The sequence below is a fragment of the Sinocyclocheilus grahami genome, unplaced genomic scaffold (assembly GCF_001515645.1).
Source record: "Sinocyclocheilus grahami isolate Dianchi unplaced genomic scaffold, SAMN03320097.WGS_v1.1 scaffold23536.1, whole genome shotgun sequence".
In the NCBI taxonomy this organism is placed as follows: Eukaryota; Metazoa; Chordata; class Actinopteri; order Cypriniformes; family Cyprinidae; genus Sinocyclocheilus; species Sinocyclocheilus grahami.
Window position 1 is genome coordinate 1 of NW_015519172.1, and position 1,008 is coordinate 1,008.

At 38.6% G+C, this 1,008-nt stretch overlaps 1 protein-coding gene across 1 annotated transcript; it reads left to right on the forward strand.

Moving 5' to 3' along the window:
- Positions 1-62: 62 nt before the first annotated feature.
- On the forward strand, positions 63-1,000 carry LOC107580040 (tumor necrosis factor ligand superfamily member 10-like; the record flags this gene model as incomplete). Its single annotated transcript, XM_016265792.1, has 2 exons — positions 63-198; positions 359-1,000. Coding segments are annotated over 2 exons (558 nt in total), but the record flags the coding sequence as incomplete, so codon positions are not given.
- Between the last annotated feature and the right edge of the window lie 8 nt (positions 1,001-1,008).

A 1,008-nucleotide genomic window follows, 5' to 3' on the forward strand; every position in this document is an offset into this window, starting at 1 on the left:
ATGATCATAAAAATCTGCACTGTGAAGATCATTCAGTAATGTGTTTGGTTGTTCTTTCTCAGGAAATGCACAGTGAAACCTTGATAGCTGATCCACTCAAAAGTTTTAAGGAGAGGAAGGAAAAATGTCGACTAAAAAAGGACACACGCATGCCATCAGCTCACCTTCCTATCAAGACGCCCACTAATTTTTCAGCCAGTAAGCATATGCTGTTTAATTCAGAATCACGTGGCATGATTGTCAGAAATGTTTTTAAATTTCTTAAAAAAATAAAAAACCTAAAGTGATCTTCAAGTAATATCTATCCATATTTATATCAAACATGTTTATTCTCATTGTGTTACTTTTGCTTTTGCAGAAAATCGAAATGCCTTAACCATGATCACCTGGGATGATTTTCAAGGGCTGAATGTTAAGATGAGATACCATGACGGACGAATTCAAGTGGATGAAGCTGGCTATTACTATGTATATGCCAAGACCTGCTTTCGATACGCTGAGGAACACGACTCGAGCAAAGAGGACGTCAGCAATGTACAGTTGCTTCAATACATTTATCACGAGAAGCACACACAGTCTGTAATTACACCTATTCTCCTTACAAAAAGCGGCGGCACTCTGCAGTGGAACATCGCGAAGTACAACATGTACTGCGTGGAGCAGGGCAGAGGCATCCAACTGAATAATAACGATGGTATTTTTGTCAATGTATCCAATGCATGGCTACTGGACCCAGCAGCTGACGGGACGTATTTTGGAACTTTTAAGATAAGCAATTGATTTGCATCATTTTTGCTACTGAACATGTTAATGCACATTTTGCAACCTTACGAACTTTTTTTTAAAGTGACCATGAACCACTGAGCACTTGTTTTTGATCACTGACTTTTGAAGTTTTGTTCAATATAGATGACTTTTAAGAGCACGTTATAACTTTGCACACTTCTCAATTGTGCCATTGAAGCTCTTAAGTACCAGCACTAGAAAACCAAGAATGGACTCAGGCCT